Raw genomic sequence first — 18,156 nt, forward strand, 5'->3', positions numbered from 1 at the left:
TCCCTACAGCAACCCCACTGCTGCCATTGCCAATCACTGACCCAAGACACCCACAGAGTCTCTTCTGCTGCCTCATACGTCATCCTTCACAATTAGTTTGTCATTATTTTGTAATATCTAGCTGAATCAAAGAGGTTTTTTCCAGCCAATGAAGTCCTATACTTCTAACAATCAGGTCACATAGATGCACAAAATTTCATTGATGCCTGTTACACTGACAAACAGAAAGCTTCTAAATACAATCCGGAGGCTTGGACAGTTCTGTTGGATTTAAGTATTGCCTGGAAAGCATTTGCTTGTGTCCCAAAGAGAGTCCAGGTTAGGCCACCAACAGCCTGCAGCTTGTGGGAGTTTAAGGTAGTTTTCTTACTCCTTTTAATGACCTGAAGCAGCTGTTATGACTTACTGTAGAACAGAGTGACCTGTCACACTATTCAGCCTGTGTGGTGTGAAACAAAAATCAATGATTATTTTTTAATAAATCACTACTGTAATGGGGCTTATGGTCTTTCTAATTAAGCTGCATCAAACCACATCTGATCTGTGTCACAATGCCATCCCCAGAAATTCTAGAGTCCATTAACTGGCGTGAAAGACCTTTTCAATTCAAATACCACTTACTTGCCAAGAAAGCACTTGGGAACAGTACTTAATTTTCTTCTCCTATCTTTGATAAGGTTCACTTTCTTGCTCATCATCATTTGGTACAGCTTCTCTCCTTTCTCTGCAATCATGACATATGCATCCCTCTCCATTCCCAGTTTCAAACCTGGAATATAAAGCAGAAATTCCTTCAGATCTTTAACACCCAACAAAATGTTTCCTTGAAGTCAAAAGCTGAGGAAACACAAAAACTGACTGACTTATTTTCCATTTAAAGGGGAAATTAGGTAATTTTTTTATCTGACTACAAAACTGTCTTTGGTAAGTTTAGCACCACCAAGATGCAGTTTTTCTTCTGCATTTTAAAAAGCAGCTTTAAACTTACGGTTATATCATACCACACAAAACAGAATGGTTTACAGAACACGAAGAAAGTCCAAAGTAAGATGAGCATGGGTCAACCCAAGCACAAATGCAGGCAGGGAGAATGGATTGAGAGCAGCCCTGGAGAGAAACACTTATGGGTACAGGTGGATGAAAAGCTGGATGACTCAGCCACATGCACTGCCACACAGAAGCCCCCTGTGGGCTGGCTGATGCCCCAGCGTGGGCAGCAGGGGAGGCAGGGATTCCGCCCCTCTGCTCTGCTCTTGTGGGAACCCATCTATAGTGCTGTGTTCAGTCTGAGGCCCTCAACGCAAGAAGGATCTGGAGCTGCTGGAGAAGACCAGAGGAGGCCCCAGAGCTGCTCCCAGGGCTGGTGCCCCTCTGCTCTGGGGCCAGGCTGGGAGAGCTGGGGATGCTCACCTGGAGAGGAGAAGGCTCTGGGGAGAGCTCAGAGCCCCTTGCAGGGCCTGAAGGGGCTCCAGGAGAGCTGGAGAGGGACTGGGGACAAGGGATGGAGGGACAGGACACACACTGCCAGAGGGCAGGGATGGATGGGATATTGGGAAGGAATTGTTCCCTGGGAGGGTGAGTGGACCCTGGCACAGGGTGTCCAGTGAAGCTATGGCTGCCCCAGCCCTGAAAGTGTCCAAGGCCAGGTTGGATGGGGCTTGGAGCAACCTTGGATAGCAGAAGGTATCCCCATCCACGGCCTTAAGTGGCCTTTAGGATTGCTTCCAGCCCAAACCGTTCAATGATTCTGTGATTCTCAACCTTCTGAAACTAATTTCCTGTGGCAATTTCACTTGTGAACCTGAAAATAACTTCAAGCATAAGACTTGTTAAAGGCATTTAAATGCTTGGAAGAGCAAGAGACTTTCTGAATGTCCTATTATTTGAAGCCAAAAATACAAAACTGATTAAATCAATTTCACATTTGTCAATAAATCAAAACAGGGTAGGCACATTATTTTCTCATCCTTTATTGATTAGCCTATTTACTAATACCTTAAGCTAAAAATCGTATTCGACAATCATATTATGCAGTAAATTAAAGAAATACTGCATGATTTACAGAATGACTGATAAGCGAATATAAAGAACATTTCATGTTCACTTTGTACAAGTTCCCAAGTACGTATTTCATGCTAACTTGAAAATTGCTACAGGCAGAGGGATGGTCCCTGAAAACAGCAGGTGCCTCTGTTATAACTACCCTCATTGCTGGCATTTTCAGGCCCTGTTCTCTTTAGATTTGCAAATTGCTTTAGGAGGACAGCATTCGCAAAAGCTGGTTTGGTGCTGTAAGTGCTTTATGTCTTCTAGCCTGAATACATTGTTTTCTGGATATGTTACTCTAGAACTTGCACATCTGGGCAACTCTGGAGTACAAAAGAGACACAGATTTTAGACTCTTCCAAGACTAGATTGAGAACAGGCAGCCTGAAGTGGTCCTGTACTTCCATGCCTAATTTTAGCAGAGATCAACATAAGGCAGAATTTAAGTGATTGGTGTAAAGCCAGAGAAAAGGAGAACTGTGCATTTTTTGGGAAGAGAAATTCATCCTAACTGCTTTATGGTAAGATACTGCAATGAATCAAGAACCTCCTGAGACCTCAAAGCTGTTTCCTAGCTTTTGGAATACATTAAGGACAGATTTTAATTTTCTCTGTGGAGGAAAATGTGCAACCTTTTCTCTTTCTCTCAAATACATGTATGTGCATATACATTTGTCCTACAAGTTCATTCAGTGCAGTACAAAAATACATCATCCACTTACTCTCTCTCTGCTCCCTTTCCTTGATTATAGCATCCAGCCACTTCTGTTTATCCTCAGCAGTCTTGGCCATACAGACAAACCACTTGTTTTTGGCTGTGTTGTGAATCTTCCAGCCATTTGTCACCGTGTAGCCGTTGCTGTGGTAATCTGCTGCAAAAGACCCAAGCACAAAGCACACGGTGAGCAGGAAGCCTGCTCCTTTAACCAAACCACTGTGGGACACTTTCAGTACAATCATGTTCTTTGAAGACCTTGATTCCTGAGGTGTTCCTTACCAACTGACAGTGGAACCAGCTGTACTTACCACTCTGGAAGTACAAGTATCAACAGGCTGTTCAAACTGACTGAATGTTTCAGTCCTAAGAGTGACACTTGCTGATTCCACCTCAGAAGAAGAACTAAAGTCTTTAAAATACAAGGCCATCAGTGGAAGAGTCTATGATGTTTGCTCAGAGTATTTGTTCTGAATTTTCTGGGGACATGCTATCTTCCTGCACTGTAAGGATTTCTGTCCCTACAACATGGAAACCCTTTATGTGTCAGCTGTTTAAAGGACATAATACCAATTCCTGGCTTATTACAATAGGGGCAGTGGTGGTGTGACCTTTATGAATGGAATCAAAATCCCACCTGGTCTTCCTGGCTGTGTCAGGATACAAGAATCATAACAGAACTGCCATTCCCATATTTTGCTCAGGGTCGCATTCCATGCTAGTAATTTGGATACTAAGACTAGTATTTAGTAGCATTCTAAATGAGAGGAAGATCCAAAAATTCAGTTATTTTAGCTGTAGTGGCTTAAGAAGTAAAAAAAAAAAAAAAAAAAGAGAGAGAAAGAAGCCAAAAGTAACTTTTATTAAATTAACTTGGATTACGACCGAAACCAGACAATCTTCTGGGAACACATACTCTTAATAAGGTCATTTCAGAAGGAAGGACTAGTGCCTGAAAGCATTTCCAGTCTTTCAACCACATAAGTTGCTCCAATAATGAAGGTGCAACAAGTTCCATAAATTGCTTCAGATTTCACTAAAGGAGATGGACAAGTACTTTTGCACCACCTTCCAACACAACATCTGAACTTGCTGTGCTTATAAAAGACAATATTTAGTCACTTACCTGTTCCATCTTCCACATTCTCTACTTCCATGACTTCTGTATTTATTCTGCCCCTGAAGATATAAAGGGACCCATTGATTGACTTTGTCCTTCTAGATGCTTTTTTCCCAGTAACTCTGCAATTATAATGAAAACTGTTACAACACATAAGCAAATGGTCTAACATATATATCAAAAACTTAATCTGAGCTATGACTATTAAAGGAGGATTCCAATATAGTGACTGGTGGTATTTGACCACACCTCTGATGTTTAACAATTGGAATACTAATTCAGATTTCCAAGATAGGTGTGTACCAGTGTTAGCACAGCAATAACAAGCTTGTTTTGCCAGATTATGTGAAGATGTGGGTGACTTCAAGATTTACATTCTTGATGACTGACTGAAATACATGTCCATGAACAGCACATGGCCTCGGGATGACAACTGCAGCATCACCTGACAACATTACATTTGACTCCTCTGTTTGCTGAAAGCTGTGATCATTTTGTGGTATGCAGCAAACTTCAAATATGAAATGAACTACATAAAGAGGCCAGTGTCAGAGGCCTGCCACATGTGTTACATTTTGTAGGGAAAATTCTGCTGGGGCAATTTTGCACCCAAGTTTACATTCTTATCCATAAGCTTTATAGTGTCTCTGTTGAATGCAGGAAAGCACTTTTCATAACTACTTATGTTCTGATTTTTATGGCTAAAATGGGTTTAAAACTATCCAAGTGACACCTGTTGTGCTTTACTACCCAAGAATAACCCTGCTATGCAAGCCAAAACACAACTGGTCAAATGGTCATTAAGAGGTGGCAGGTGTCCAAATTCCAGTCAGTGAAGGTTCTGCTGTGGCAATTTGCCAGTACCTCGTACATGAGATTCAAAAAATATTGCAGTAAAAATCAGCTGGGGAAAAAATTTCTTGTCAGAGTGAAGTACCTATAATAAACTGAGATGAGATGAGATGAGAATCACCAATTTTTTCTGAACATTTTTTCTTTTACAACTACCTTTAGTAACAAATAGACATTTGGTGATGACCACATATTTACATCCAATCAGACTGACAGGGACTGTGATCTTGGAGCTATTGTATCCTTTCCTAAAGACAATCCTCAAGTCAAAAGAAAACCTGTTCTGGCAGCCCTAGGGAAACCCTTTAACTGTTCAGCCTATTTCCCTACATGAAACATATTGTTCCTGACATCAGGATTCAATCCTGCTAAAACCAAAAAACAATACTCAGCTCTGAAAATCTATGTCATCATTTTGACAGACTTCCCTACACTTCTGCAAAATGAGTTATTGCAGAGCTAAAATCACAGATCTAATTTTGATTCTAAACACATCTTACACTGGATGTGACAATCCTACTCCTAATTTATGTTACTGTGAAAAAATATGATGTCCAGATTGGAATGCTGCATTGTTGACTACTTATCAAAGACTGAGCCCTGAATTCTGACTGCATTTATAAATCAATACTCCACTGATTTCTGCACGTTAACATAACATAATGAGATGAAAACTAAGTCATTTAATCTCAAATTAGGAACAGACAGAGACAGTTTCTTAATGGGGTTTCAGTTTTTTTAAAGCGTGTCCCACGAACATGTCAGTTTGAGAGCAGCTGGCCAAATGGATACAATACACTAAAGGAAAAGACATTGATTTCCATTCTAGACTAATTATAATAGCAGCGAGACAGCAGAAATATCCAAAATTAAAGTAGCTCAGTGATCAAAATATATGTTGTACATTAGGCAACTCCCAGAAGACTTAATGAAATATTATACTTTTTAGTGGAAATCAGATCCTCAACATCCCATCAGTTTGAGTTACATTGTCAGACAAAGGTAAACAATACCAATCCCTTGAGAAAGCCAAGTGTTACAGCAGGCTCCGCCAAGATCAACCCAAACTACAGAGGAGCTTGGTAATGTCTCTGTATAAAAAGAAAGTTCTGCTTAAAGGGAATTAGAACATTTTGCTTTCAAAACCTTAGTGTTCCAGGAAAACTGTCTGGGCAGCGCTGGATTTAGGCTAACCTCAACTACAAATAGGCTAGAAAAACAGTTTCTAAGAGCTCTGAAGGAGTAGAAGATTAGCATCGAATTAACTGGGGTTTCTTTAAGGAATAGTTTCTCTTAAAAAGCATACAAATTTCTCAACTCTGTTTCATATAGACTTTTTGACTTTGTAAATCTGGTAAAGGGTCCAAGTGAAGTGTTTCCTCTCCTTTATGTCATTTCAGAGTCAGAATGCTTCAGGTAGATAACATTTTAAGTCTTTTAGATTTAACGGTTTGTTTTTTTTTTAATTTAAACATCTATATCTCATCTAATTTTGAATGCAGGTGTCACCTAATAATTTGTATTTAGGTTGTATAAATTCAGCATTATGGACACAAAAATGTCTGAACATTACTGAAATTAGCTTTCACAGCTTAATGGTTCCAAAATTTCTACCGTTTCCTTGAGGGGAAAAAAAAAGAGAAAGAAAAAGAAAAAAAAAAAAGATAAACTACCCAAAATTTTGAGAAATGCAAATTTTCTTTGGAGAGAATACTGATTTTACAGAATTTCTGATTGGGTTGGCCATTCTATTTGGCCATCACCAGTAAGGAAGTATAACTTGAAGCAGGGGGGATTGTATTACAGGGAAGGGATGTAAAGGAGAAGGGAGTGCAGAAAATGCATTGTAAATTCAGAACAGACCAAGACTCGTGAGAATGAGACTGAGGTTGTGAAGGTGAAAAGCTCAGGAACTGAAATACTGTATAATTGTCGCAGAAGCAAGTTCCCTTCCACTCTGCCAATGCTATTTTAATTACAAGCAGCAAATGTTAGTAATACTTAAGGTTTATCAGGTGGGATGATGTAAAAAAAATTACCAGGATAAGAAAGTAAGACAACAAACAGAGCACATGGACTGTAAATGCTGACAGCAACAGCCAAATGTTCATCTCTTTCTCACTCCCCTGGGTCCTGCACCTATTTTATGTTTGCTTAGTCTTCCACTTTCCCCTGTCTTGGCTTTTTATCATTTTTCACATCACTCTCTTATGCTTAGCATAATTTCACAATTTAAATTGGCACCTTCACATAATTCCTAGAGATGCAGCTGCCCTTGGAAGCTTGTTGTCTGTAAGAACTCACCCTGAGCTTTAGCTGTACTGTTTTAACTCCTCTTTGGACTGCACACTTTTCAGAGGGGCACTCTGATACTGCCTGGAATATATATCCTACCACATAGTGACTTCTCTCCCCTATTGCCTAAGTGATAGAAATAGTCAAGAACAGAGGAAATTTCCACCTGTGACTCAGCCCTACAGAGCAACAGAGAATACAGTGAATGATCAGTAATTGATCACAGCTTCCACCTACAAATCTTCTGAATGGTAAAACTGAAAATACAGAGGGACTCACCTGGATTTCCTCTTGCAATAGACCAGGAGATTATCAAACAGAAAGAACACTCTCTCCTGGATGTTTCCTGCTGAGATTTTTAACAAAGTCCCTTGCAGCAAGAGCTGTGTGCAAATATCTGTCAGATTTGACCCCTGAAACACAAAAAAGAGAGATTAACTTTCCTTTATGAGTGCACAATGAAGATCTTTTACTAACAAGTCCTCATTTTATCTGCCATTAAACTGTGAAATAACTGATGTTCTCATAAGGATTTCACCCAGATCTATTTGCCTTTCAAGTGAGATCTGCCCATTAGAAATGTCAGCTCCATTCCAGATCTAACACCTTCCTTTCCTCCATAATCTGCTTGTTCTGCTACAATTTAACACCAGCCTACACACACAAGATACACATTAAATTCTAAATTCCTCTGAGTGATGCTGCCCACACCTTCAAGAGTGTTTACATGTCACAAAAGAAACAGAAATAAATCCCTGTACACAACATGAGTCATTAAACTGTGTAGTTAATAGCCTCCAGGGAGCTTGATGGTCCTGCATCCCACCTCCCATCCTTCAATGTGGGACTGCAACTGCTCAAGGGCTTCCAGTTTCTCCATCTGTCTCTTGGTCTCGTTGATATTTGTACAGACTGTCTTCATTGCCTGCAGTGCATTCTGGACAGCTGGGTGATCAGGATGCTTAGAGGGAGTCCTCTTAGCTAATTCCTACCAAAAAAAAAAGAGAAAACATGGAAACTGAGAAGTCATGGAAAGGTATGAGCATTAGCGAGCAACCCTGCAGGAAAATGCCAGAAACATTGCAAAACTAAAGAGAATTTGGGGGCATTTTACTGCAGGTGCATTTTACCTGCTCTGTGCCACAGCTCCTGGCATGCCCCACCGTGGCTTCAGAGCTGTGGCCCTACAGCTTCACAGAGATAACAAAAGACAACATACTCCTTCATTTATCAGTTCAAAAAGTTAAGTTAATCGACAGTTCAGCTCCAAATGTGCTTGAAAAAGAAAAAAAAAGGCAAAAAAACCCAAACAACCTTTCTGTAAACATATATGTTCCTGGGAGTTTTATACTTGTATTTTACAGTTTGTAATATTTGCCTGTACTAACCAGAAAATAAATGATACATCAGATTTCCTCTGTGTACCTGAAAATCACAATAGTTTTTTTATTCTGCACATTGTTAAAACTTGTAATTTATGTCAATGTCTCTGCAGGGTAAACACTTGACAAGTGATGGTGGATCAGATAAAATAGATTAGCTTCAATATGCCACTGAACCTACAACATATGCTAATTTAAAATGCAACAAAAACATGTTTCTGGTTTTATAAATATCAGAAGTTATTTGTGATTATATATATGCATGGAAGACAAAAACATGATTTATAAATTGGCAGTGCTTCTTAGAGCTCTTTAGAGAATAGACAATTTTTAATATTATGCTACATAGAGTTGGATTTCAACCACACAATGTCATGAATCTAAGAGCAACACAACTTTTCTTGGAGGCAGAAAGGAGGAGAGAAAAAGCCAATCCTCCAAAGATAAATATATTCAATTTCAGCCAAATAGAAGGTTCTGATTCTTGAACAGCTACAAGAGGAATGGAGAGACGAGGGAGGCAATAAGTTAAGCTTCCTTCATCCTGTTCTGTATTCACACCAGTGGCTTCCCATCTTTCCTTTCCCAAGTGCAGGCGGTGATTCATGAAGGCCTGTGTGTGCCACACTGCTGGGCTTTCCTTTCCAGGGGATTCTCACTCTGGTGACTCCTCTCTGCACACAGCTTTTTCTGCCCAGAAAAACTCTTCTCCACAGGAAGTAGTACATAATTACTCTCCTAATCACCCACGGACTTGTACACCCGCAGATGTTTTTAAAGGATGAGAGGTGGAATGTGCATTTCTGGCTGGAGTCTGAGCAAATCGTCAACAGAGCAGACCTCAGGCAAGGTCCAAGCCCTGCGAGCTCTGGGCTCTCAGGAGCAGCGGGGTGTGGCTGTCATGTGCTGCACATTCCTCCTGTGCCAGAGGAAGGAGACAGAAGTGACTGTGCCTAATCCCCACACCATGGTGTGATTAACTCATGATTACCACTGCCCCAGGGTTTGCTTCTTGCTGACAGAAATGCTCTTTATTAAGGGGAAAAAGACTATTTTTGTCCAGAGAGTGGTTTGCACAACAGCTGCTTCTACTCTTAAGCAGTAGGATTGAGACTAGTTAATAGGTCCCACAATTAGCACGGGTGAGACAGAGCTGCCTTCACCCAAAACCCCATGCTGGAAGCATCTGCCCAGCAAGTTCTCCAGCCACCCACTTGTGCTGGTGTCTCTTTATCTCTGCTACCTTCCTTCTTCCCTAAAACCAATGTCCCATCACAGCCAACAGTTTCATTTTGCTTGAGCCTAGTCCAAGGCCCTTTCTCAGTTATAAGGAACTAATTTACTGACTCACAAATTCTACACTGATTTTTTTGTATGTTGTCTGAAGCAGACAAGAACTGCATTGGGGCAAAAATACTAATATTGTTATTTCTCTATTTGTGCAGAGATTACAAAATGCCATAGCTAAGTTTGAGTCCGATCCTTCAAATCACACAAAAGGCTTGCAAATTAGAATGAGAAAAAGCAACAAAAATTATAAAACTCAACCCCCCCCAACCCCAAGCAAAAAAACCCCAACAAACTGCACCCACAAAAAACCATCCCACCCTCTCACCCTTCCTCCCAGAGAAAACCCCCAAACTGAAAAACCCATACAAAACCTGTTTACAGTCAGGCACTTCAAAACTGCAATGTTCGTGTCCCAAAAACTGGGAGACTATAAATAAAATTGAAATGTATTGGCCACCATCATCTGAACCACTGTTCTGTCTCCATCATTTGTTAGTTAAAGAAACCCAAACAGCTTCATCTCAGAGCATGAGAAAACATAAGTTCATCCTGTTGCAGGATGGCATATTTCATTGGAAATTACTGCAATGCTTACAGTGGATCAGCACTTGGAGATATTCTAGTGTATTATTCCTAACTAAGTAACTCAAATCAACTTCATGCCAGATTCTATTGTTCTGAAGAAGAACACACACACATATATGTTATTAATAAAAAGTAGTTACAGTATTTAAAATATGTGCCTTACCTTACTACTTCAGTTCACTTTCAAACACAAACAAGTCTGAATTACTTTGTGCATACTAGCTTTATCAAACCCACTTACTTGGCTACACTAAATACTTTCATTAGACAAGTTCATATCAAAGTTACCGGATAATCTGGATGTTCACAAACTCTTGCTGAAAACAAAGTAAAAGAGGAAAGAAGGCTAGCTTTGGTCTAAGACTTTACTCATCAACTGGAATACAATAGTATCTGTTTGCCCTGGGCATTAGATGAAGTAAGATCCAGTCCCCATGAATACAAAAGAGCTATTTCAGGAGCCATAACTGAAGTTCAGTAGCAAAGGGAGAACAAACACTTAATTTGAAGGTTGTGCTATTTTTAAATCTATCTCTTTTTCTCCTTGCTTGGAGAGCTCCATTTTCCTGGTCAGCACAAACAGAATCTGGTTGCGTTTTCCCTTAAGTGTTTTCATGTCTGAGACATTTGTGTCTGGTCTGGTAATTTCATGCCAGCAACTATTAAATAAGTCTTGAATGAGACACAACTTATTCACTATGAATTCACTACCTTTGAGAATCAGAATCAACCACACTTTATAACGGTCACTGATATTTTCTGAGCTGAACAACTCCTAGTGTTATGGTATTATTTCACTAACTGAGGCAGATTTGTTGCCCACTGAAAACCTAATTCCTCTTTGCTTTTTCTTAAAAGTTTTATTTCCTGCACAGGAAGTTTCAACTAGTGTGTGATCTTTATTAGCCTGTATACAAGAAGAAATCTATAGCAAAATGGAATGCAGCCCCACGAGATGCCCAGTCATGGCCCTCCCTGCAAGGCTATTTGTTCAACAGGTACACGTGGGTCTGGCACAGGGAGGGCAAATTCATCTTACCCCACTGTGGCTAGAAAGCAAGAAACTCTGTTTCAGTCTTCATCTTGGTGGTACTGGCTTTGGTTTTCAAAGAAAGGATGTTTGGTTACCAGGAGTTTTGACATACATTCATCACAGAATTCCTACTTTCTTCCAGAACTCATAAAGAGACCTTTCTTTCAAAACATGAGGGAAAGTATTTGTATTTTTTTAATTACTTTTCTTTTAGTAAACACAGTGTGGCTCTAGCTGAAGAAGAGATTGACATCATGGAAGATAGATGGCTGTTAGCTGCAGAGTATCTACCAGGCCGCTGGGGGATGCAAGCTCTCCCAGCAACTTCTTTCTCCTTTTCCCTCTTCTTGTCCCCACCAGGCAGGTGACCCAGTCCTCACCAGGAAGGATGAGTGGCAAGTTAGCTCTTTTCAGGTCCTTTATGCTTTATCTTCTATGGTAAGAATATCAACAAGGGGGCCAATTAGTGCCACATACCACAGTCATTTCTGGATTGACACCCTCGCATTGGGAAGTCATCTGAGACAACCAGAGTCTTCAAACAAGCTGCCAAACAGCTGTCAGAAGATATGATCATTACTGACCTTCTCATCATCAAACTAGAGATCTTGTAATGAAAAACATATCCCTTTAAGAGTCCCGAGAGCCATCCAGTCCCTCAGAACACATGCACAATTCTAGCTGAACACAGTTTTACAGGAAGTGGCTGAAACGGCCTGCACAAGCCTTCATAAACATCTGAAGAGCAGTAAAGTCAGAAGGCTTTGGTTAGTCAGTAAGTCACCCTGTCTGCTCTACCCAGACCATAACAGGATTTAGCAGCCTGCCAGCATCAGGAGGCTTTTTGCACATACCCATAAAAAAAGCCATTTTCTTCAGAGAAGATCCAACTTTCAGAAGTGTAAATCAGGAAAGCAATAGTGACAACAAAAGTCAGGGCTAAAAAAAATGCAGAATTACTCCAAGAATAAAACAATCATCTGGAGAAATACTTTCTCTGGTTTACCTTGAGCAGAAGAGGATATTTGCAAATTCTCTGAATTGGAGTCAGCAGATAACCCTCTAGTGGAATGTCTGTTGTCTTTCTGCCTCCCAAGAGCATGCAACCCTATAATCAAAAAAAGAAACAAAGGTAACCTCAGACACAAAGGTTTCAGATTTTTTTTTTGACACAATTTTGTATTTCTAAAATATGCCTTATGTTGAGAAAGTGCTTTACTACACCTAAGGTACAGGAAATGGCATTTCATTCACCACACAGTCATGAAGTCTGACATACTGCAGGCATCAGCAGAAGAAAATTTGCTGTGGATAACAATGGCTGCGCAGAATGGTATCTTCCCAGAGAAATATTATATAGCTGGTGACTCAAAAACTATCCTAACAATACAATGGCAAATGGCAAACCTAGATGGACCATTACCTAAAATAATCCAATTCACCCTCACAACAGATATGACCCATTGTCTTTGTTCACTATATAAAGTTGTATACTGTTGGTCCAGAAAACTCTTGAAGGTTAAAATAAAGCCCACTAACTAGCAATCATGTAATTAACTTTAGTCCAATTCTTATGTCTGAAATGAACTGGAATTGAAACAAATTAGTCATCTGCATAACATCCACCAATTCTCTGGCAAAACATTATGCCTGAGCACAGCTGGAAAAACAGCCTGGGCACACTGGCTGGCTAACCAGCACACACAGAACTTCTCAATAGATTATGGAAATTAATTTCTCAGGATTCATATAGAAAGGGAGTTTAAGAACAGGGCATGACATCAGGAAAAAAACAACCCTTTTAGTCCTTGACCTCCTCAATTTTTAACAATAATCTGTAACCTTTGTGACAAATCAATACTGGCCTACTCTGAGATTTTTACACATTTCCTGATGATTCTACTGTTGGTTGCTGCCAAGAGACAGGTAGTAACTTCAGGTGGACTTCAAGTCTATTTCAGATTAATTATGTCCTGATTCCTATGCTCAACCATGAATATGGACTTTGCTCCAAAAGTCAATCCAGTTGCAAACCTGTCCTGTCCACACAGAAGTTGAACTTTAAATGCAGTTCAGCCAAGAAGTGCCTGCTTTGGGGCATCACCAGTAGTGCTTTCCGCTATGAAATACGTGCTGTGGCTCAGACACACTCTGAAATTTACTGAGCTTTTTGGCTATAGCTCTTCAATTCTTCTCTTCAAGGAATGTTCACAGACATCATACATTAAATCTCCTTAGTCCTAACCAGTATTTTTATAGACAATTGTCTGTAAAATAACCTGTCCCCAGGCTATTCTAGATCTGTGGCACTGGCTACCCAGCTCACAATGGTCCCTGTCCAATTTCCAAGTCTCAAGTGATTCAGCCATTGCCATCTCTTCTTTCAGCCCTCTAGCTCTGGGCTCAAAACTGCCCTTTAACACTTACTGACTTCTCAAACACATTCTCACATTCTATGTTTCAGCAGCTGTGAGGGGGCAATCGGAAAAAAATCTATCCTCACAAGTAAAGCTTTGTACTTTAGTGCTGCCTTTTCCACACAGTAGCATCATAGCACTGGTTTGGGAGGCAGAGAAGGGAAGGGAGGCCTGGAAGAAACTACATCACCACAGCTAAAAAGACACATCAGTACAGCCCTACTTCCCATATCTACTGCAATTTTAATAGTCTCTTGGATTCAGGTGCTGCAACAAGACACAGCAGACAGTGTGACGTCTTTGTTGTCCCTCATAATCAGTTTGCCAGCTGCTGTCTCTAACACAAACAGAAAACTTTGTCAATCCAGTGGTACTGGAGAACATTCTGAAGGTTGGGAAGGACTGGGTTTGCATACACCTTTCCTCATCTTTCTCATTGGTTTCCCTCAGCAGAAGCACCCAAAAAAGGAACTCATGAACAAGGTAAGGGTCATTTAGTAATTCAAAGTAATGGTTTGATAAGGTTCATTAAAACTCAGACATGACAGACTCTGCCTACACAACAGCACGAGGGTAGGCTCCTTCTGAGGTCTGTATCTTGTGGCTAAAGGAATGCTCTGGCCCTGCTTGTGACTGCTGTTTATACAGAAGTTTTCTTCTGCTGTACTACACTGGGAAAGAACATAACTTTCACAGCAAGCAAAAAAAAAGAGCAGAAAGAAAAGCAGGTCCTTTGCAAGAAAGACAGTCTTTATTTCACTTCACAGAATTTACTAGGAAAAAAGCTGATGTGACGTATTATTCCCTTACCTATGTGCCAACCCTGTTACAAATGCCACTCATCCATCATGGTCAAGAAAACAAGACATTGAAAAATCAATCAGAATTGGGGTGAAAGTAAGGAGGAGAAACAACCAAGAAAGGAAAGAAAAGTAAGGAAGAAGGCAGTGCCCACTGACTGTTTCCCCTTCCAGCCCAGCCTCTAAGGCATGTTTGAAGGCTACGTGGCCACAGTCCCTCCTTGGATGGGAGTTAGGTTACTTTTGATGTAAGCAGCAATGATGCACTCAAAACAATTCATCCAGACTACATTTCTTGCCCACAACTGGACTCATGGAGAAAAGGGTGTCAGAAGCAGGTCACATTTTTCTCATGAGCCTGCAAATGGTGAGTTGGTCAGAGAACTGAGGAGGGAACCAAATCCAGGGAACTAGTCTGTCTTGTTGCTGACTTATTGCATTACTCCTTGTATCATCTGTGCTTGTTTTTTCTGATGATTTTTCAAAAAGAAAATCTTCCTTGTTTCCATTGCTATCACTTCTGCTGGTAGCGCTCAGTTCTGTGCCTCAACTCATCAGTGATTTCAGTACCCCTCCACCCTGAGTGCTCCATACCTGCAATGGGTAATACCTGCAAAATGCCCAGCATTCCTGGGATACCAAAGAGTTATTATGAGCAAAAGGCAAAGTCAGATCATCCAGTCAAGAGTGCTAGAGAAGGTGCTTACCAGAAGGAATGTTCTCACTGTGGGGATCTTGTTCAATTCCATCAGCAGTCTGAGTGCTTTCTCGTGGTTGCTACAGTACTCCTCGTACACAAAGAATTTGTCTTTCTGCAAGGAAAAACAAAGTAACTTATTGACTCAGACACCACTGGAGAGATTATTTTGCCACAGCCTGCTACCAAATTCTTTATAAAGAGAGGTGGACTCCAAGTGGCATTAGCATTGGAGTTTTCAGAAGTATGTGACACGCGTAATGTGAGTAATGCATATAGGTGCTCACTAATTCCTGGCTTACTCTGTTTTAAGTTAACAGAGACTTTTCTGAGCACTGAGACTTACAGCACTTTTCCTCTTAATGCTTTACTGAGATCATAGGTATTCTTTCCTGAAAGGAGGGATTTTGCTATCTTGGGAATACTTGCATGTGTGTCAGGATATCCCATGAAAGTAGCCAGAAGCAAAACAAAGCCAGGAGCAAGGAGGCTCACCACTCCTGCAGGAGGAAGAAAGCCAGGTGGCTGGGAAGAGCCAAGGCTTGAAAGAAGCTCTGAGATCTGGAGGGGAACTATAACACAAAGCAGTCAGCTGGAAATCCCCTGCCTTTCAAGGGGTGTGAGACAGGCCCCAGTAGGCTGGTTGGTTTACTTTGTGCTCTGAAATAAGCAGCAGACAAAATTTAACAAATATATATAATAGTTTCTGTAACTGGAAGAATTTCACTAAATACACACCAAATAACCAACATATTATAGATACTAAAGAAAGGGAAGGGTATCTTCACAACTAGATTGAGCTACTAACACTGTGACATGTCACACCCACCAGCACATGCTGGAATGAAATCCCCTGTTAAGAAATGAAGGTCAGCTGGCAGGTCAGGGTCAGCAAGTTCTGCTCTACTGATCTTCAGATTTCAAAGACAGCGCAACGCCTTCTATCTAAAATGATCAGAGACGCTGAACCCATTGCAAACACTAGATATCTGGAAACACTGGAGTGATTCACAAAAGTAGCAGGAACAACCATTTCCATGCCCAAGCAGATAAGGCAAGGGGTGAGTTGATCCTCTCAAAGCTGGTAGGAAGGGCTGAACTTTCAGAAGCTATATTCAGAGCTTCCAATATTCCATTCACCAGAATAAAAGGAGGGTCATGAGATTGTATTAGGCTTTAGGCAAAATGAATGATTCAGAAGCCAAAAAAACCCCATCATTTTTGAGGGCTTTTTGTGATAGCACTTTATTTCCTGATTCAGGTTAGCTTCTATGCCATAATGCATCATAATGTGGAGGCACCAAGACAAGCTAGTTTGCATATAAAAAATAATTTCAATGCATTAGTGCGGCACTCTGCAGAGTAATGAGTGAGGCTTTCCAGAGAGACCATCTCAGAGCACCAAGCCTTGCAGAGTTTGCTGTTGCATTCACAGCAGGATTCTGGTCTGAAAACATTCTATCTGAACCTTTTAATCTCCCCAGAATTTGGAAGTTTGGGGTTTTTTTGAGTTTTGATTGGAGTCCTGGCACTCTTAAAGCTTACTGTGTCAGCAGACGGTACTTTCAGCATTTAGCTACTTTTAAGACTGCTTGCAGTGATCCCAGCAAAAAAACTACTGCCAGCTGAAGGAGTTTACTAGCAGGAAACCATGGGACTACATGTCCCAGCTGCAGTCACTGTATTCCCTTTGCTATTGTCACAAGGAAAAGAAATTGCATTTATGTTAGTTTAGGAGAATTTGACATTCTGGTCAGATATTCAATGGTAGATAAACTTGTTCAGAGTTCCGTAAAATGCTTCTGGGCTTGATTTAATTAATTTTTCCTTTCTTGGTACTTCAAAAGCAAGAACTGAAAATCAATAGATGTATGTCCAAACACAAGAACAATGGTACAGAGCAAATAAAACAACAGCCACAAAGGGTATGGTGCAAAAAGCTGGAATGCAGATGTTCAGGACTTTTACCCTTCATCGGCAGCTGTTCATGTTGCTACTGGGGTGCAATACTGGGAAGCTGCAAAGAAACAAAAGTTTCTGACCATCAGATGCAGGAAAAGGCAGGCCTTGGTCCACAGCACAACAGAAGAAAAGGTAACAGGATTGTTGTGAACCATAAAACCAGGAGAGTTACAGAGTAAAACAGACATAGATGTTTTTCCAACATCTCCACTCACTTCTCAACTCCCTGGATGCACACAAGCACCATGTTTGACACTAAAACCAGCAGCCATTAACACAGAATCATCCGTTACATCAGTGCACCCAAAATGTCACTGCTCACATTTCTGACTCCAGCTTTGAGTGCCTGGAGTTTGCGAGGCTATATTTAGATGATGACAAAATCCTTTTGCCGAAGCTCAAGACAGTACAATAATTATACACACACCAGAGTGCTTTTCTCAAGTCTTTCCCAGCTGTACCCCATGCTGTCGACCCACAAATATGAGAACTATGCTTAAAATTACTCCATGTCTGAAGTGTTTCATTTCCTCTCTGGGTGATACTCAGTCGTAGGCTCTCCCATAGCCTGGTGAGGAAATTATCAGTTACATAATTACAGATGTTAGCCCAGGAATTCTAAACCTGCAGTTGCTCTAGGTAAAGTGCAATTATGGTCAGAGATGTGACCAGATAAAAATGGCACTTTCTTACTCAGCAAATCTGCTGGATACACAGCTAGACCTTGTGTTTTGGTGACAGAAGTAAGACTGTACTGTTCCCAGTTTGGTTAAAATAAGTCTTTAACAATTAGTTTATTCTCCAAATATGTTATTTTGGATCCATTAGTACGGCCCACAAATTAATGCAAATTTGAAAACAGTTTTGACTAGAAAAAAGCAAATAAGACTTTGAAAAACTGCAACATTTTATTTGAACATATTTTTAACAAGGCATGGCATTTTCTTGTTTCAAAGCAGGCT

The 18,156-nt window shown here is 40.5% G+C and overlaps 1 protein-coding gene across 3 annotated transcripts in view; it reads right to left on the reverse strand.

Annotated features, from left to right (window-relative positions):
- Positions 1-18,156, reverse strand: part of PREX1 (phosphatidylinositol-3,4,5-trisphosphate dependent Rac exchange factor 1) — a 118,852-nt gene that overhangs the window by 46,253 nt on the left and 54,443 nt on the right. For 2 of the 3 annotated variants that reach the window (XM_039719264.1, XM_039719265.1), the window contains exons 4-10: positions 15,243-15,347; positions 12,325-12,426; positions 7,855-8,016; positions 7,308-7,441; positions 3,888-4,003; positions 2,769-2,918; positions 622-769 (exon numbers count right to left, since the gene is read on the reverse strand). In XM_039719264.1, coding sequence (XP_039575198.1) covers positions 622-769; positions 2,769-2,918; positions 3,888-4,003; positions 7,308-7,441; positions 7,855-8,016; positions 12,325-12,426; positions 15,243-15,347 — 917 coding nt within the window. The remainder of the gene's footprint in view (positions 1-621; positions 770-2,768; positions 2,919-3,887; positions 4,004-7,307; positions 7,442-7,854; positions 8,017-12,324; positions 12,427-15,242; positions 15,348-18,156) is intronic. The other variant, XM_039719266.1, reaches the window with a different exon arrangement.

Source organism: Passer montanus, unplaced genomic scaffold (genome assembly GCF_014805655.1).
Source record: "Passer montanus isolate IOZ18808 unplaced genomic scaffold, ASM1480565v1 scaffold41, whole genome shotgun sequence".
Lineage (NCBI taxonomy): Eukaryota > Metazoa > Chordata > Aves > Passeriformes > Passeridae > Passer > Passer montanus.